At 30.6% G+C, this 2,816-nt stretch overlaps 1 protein-coding gene across 1 annotated transcript; it reads right to left on the bottom strand.

The window, feature by feature from the left end:
* Positions 1-1,288: 1,288 nt before the first annotated feature.
* Positions 1,289-1,444, bottom strand: K441DRAFT_554601 (uncharacterized protein; the record flags this gene model as incomplete). Its single annotated transcript, XM_067643235.1, has 1 exon — positions 1,289-1,444. A coding segment is annotated over one exon (156 nt), but the record flags the coding sequence as incomplete, so codon positions are not given.
* Between the last annotated feature and the right edge of the window lie 1,372 nt (positions 1,445-2,816).

Here is a 2,816-nt window from a genome sequence, read left to right as displayed (position 1 = left end):
TTAGTACCTTATTTAGGTTCGCCTTCATTATTATATCTACCGGGTTATCTTAGCTATTAATTTATTAAATCTTAAAGAGTTCTTAACACTTATAGGATTACTAATATGTTATAATATTAATTATAAGGCGCTTTTCCTTTATAGTATTAAGCTTAACTAAATACTTATAAAGGGAATATAAGTTAGTGTATACGATTATAGGGATAATAGGAAGTTTAAGTCAATCTATAATTATCTTTAGAGTAGTTCTAATTATAATTGCTATATTAACTCCGCCGACTATTCCGTATATCTCTAATACTAGGACGCTTTAAGTAACGCGCTTACTCTTAGTTAAGCTTTAATAGATAAGATTACTATAGATTATAAAGTTATTCTCTTTAGTAAATTTATTCGTGATAATAATCTTATATCCTAACTAGGAGCTAAAATCTTTATTATTTATAAACGATTTATTAANAAATANAAAGNGCTTAGTNGTAGGAAGATTAATAGGNANNTANAGTANTCCCCNNTNNANATNGTTTATTTANTAAAAAANANNTTTATTTAGGGTAAGAATGTTATCCTTAGTTAGTTCCTAGTATTAGGTGGTAATAAAGAGATTAAATAAAGCCTTAAGTTAACAGATAGAAGTAATATAAGCTCTATAAGCGCGTTACTCCACATATTCTTACTTTAAAGAATTAGCGTTAATAACGTTAATCTTCTTACCTTAACCCTTCTAGCGTAAAGCAATAGAATCCTTATTTAGGGAGAGGNTGTATNTATTAAANAGTAATNGTGTTATTAAATTAAGCTTTTNCTTTAGCTTTNCTATAAGATTTANNNTTACTANNTNNTCNTCTTTAAGAGCTAAGAATTAGTCGTCTCCTAAGATAATTATATTATTAGTTTATATGCTAATAATTCTAAATAGAGTTCCTATAGTTATAATTAGGAAGCATAGGTTAAATATAGAAGTAGTTATTAAAAGCTTCTCTTTATAGTGCTTACTGTAGGTAGCCTACTAATAGGTTCCTACCTCTGCGATTCTATATAATGGCTTAAGCATAACTATAATTATATCTTTAGGATATTAGTAATGAATTTGCTCTAAAAAATATACTAATATTAAGCGCTAAAGGTGTATCTCTAATTAGGTATAGGCCTAAGTAATATTTTATAAATAGACCGCCATTCTATTCTTTATTAAGGAGGGAGCTAGTATAATAATAACTCGCTAACTAGCTCGTTAAATTATAGGAGATTATATAAGAATTACCTCCTTACTATTATTGTTATAACCTTAGATAATAAGCCTTAATTTCTTAAATAGGGCGTTAGTAGCTTTGCCTTTAATCTTGTTAACTATTCTTAACTTAAAGATACAAACTTTATTAAACTTAGTAGGGTTATACTTCTTAAATTTAAAGACTCCTTTTATAATAAGACCGTTAATCTCCTACTTATTAGATGCTTAGAAAGGAGCTCTAGGAGTTATAATATAACCTTTTTTTAGAGCTATTTTGCGAGCTTAAAGTTAGCCTTCTCCTTAGTTATTATAAAGGCCATTAATAACTTAATTCCATTCTTAATAGCGGTAATAAATTGCTCTTTAAAATTAATAAGATGTTAGCGATTTTATAATCCCTTTAGGCGACCTCTACCGCGTTATAGTTGCGGTATATCTACTATAATTATATTAGGATTATAGTCGTCTTCTAGAGTACGTTAATTATAGTTCTCCTTTAGGGCATCTTTTAGGGCATCTTATAAAGGCTTAAAACTGTTATTTTTATTATTAGGTAAAACCTAAGTAGATAGTTATATAGCCGTAAGGTATAGGCGACCCTAGGGTAACCTAGGGGTGACTCGCCCGTGAGGTACGTGCTCTATACATGCCTAGGGAAAACCCTTCTTACCTCACATACAGACTCCTCCTTTTTCCCTTAAGGATTTGTCTCTGTCTATATAATATACCTATTGTTCTATTATTAGACTCCCTATCTATATCCTTACCTTATATTCAAATCCTTACTAATCCCCTTAGGAGGATAGCCGGTTTAATTTTTCTATAATGCCTCTAAAAAGAAAACTAACGCCTATACCTAACGGTAATACGTTAGCAATATAACCGCAGAACGCCTTAAGATCTAGTGTAGACAAAACCGCTAAAAGCACACTAGTAGAATCTAAGCCACCTTCTAAACCTTAAAATAATTAGATATCTATAAACGCTAGAGACTAGTTTAACTTATATACCTAGGCTTAATAGAAGCTTAGTAAGGTTACTAGTATTCTACCTAATACCGCTAATATAAAGGAGCTAGATAAGCTAGCTAAGAAAATAGCTAACTTATAGAGCATTATTAATTTAATAAAGCCCTCCTATTACCTCTTTAGTAAAGAGTATAAGTTATATAGTAAACGCATACGCTAAACAAATCTTAACGCCCTAGTTAAGAAGTTACCACCTAATATTAGCGGTACTACTTAATAGCATTTTAACCGGTAAATCGCCGCAGTTAAGAACCGATTTAAGGTTAATAACGCTAACTATAACTATAAGCGACGTACGCGCTAGGCCATTAAAGGTCTTATAAAAGAGAAGATAATTACCTAACTAGTTTATTACTGGTTAGGCACTAAGGACAAGGGTCCTTTACTATAGGATGAATTTAAGACTATAGTCCAAGACTAAATCAGGAACCCTATAGTAAGACGCTTTAATAACGCTATAATATACTATATAGCTATTATAAAGGAGAACTAGAGGTTTGACGTCTTCCTAGCCTGTATATATAGCTTAGAGGACCTCTTCTTATATACCCCTT

This window comes from Cenococcum geophilum (genome assembly GCF_001692895.1).
Source record: "Cenococcum geophilum 1.58 unplaced genomic scaffold K441scaffold_15, whole genome shotgun sequence".
In the NCBI taxonomy this organism is placed as follows: Eukaryota; Fungi; Ascomycota; class Dothideomycetes; order Gloniales; family Gloniaceae; genus Cenococcum; species Cenococcum geophilum.
Note: the sequence above shows the minus strand (reverse complement) of the source record. Positions and strands in the feature narration are given on the sequence as shown.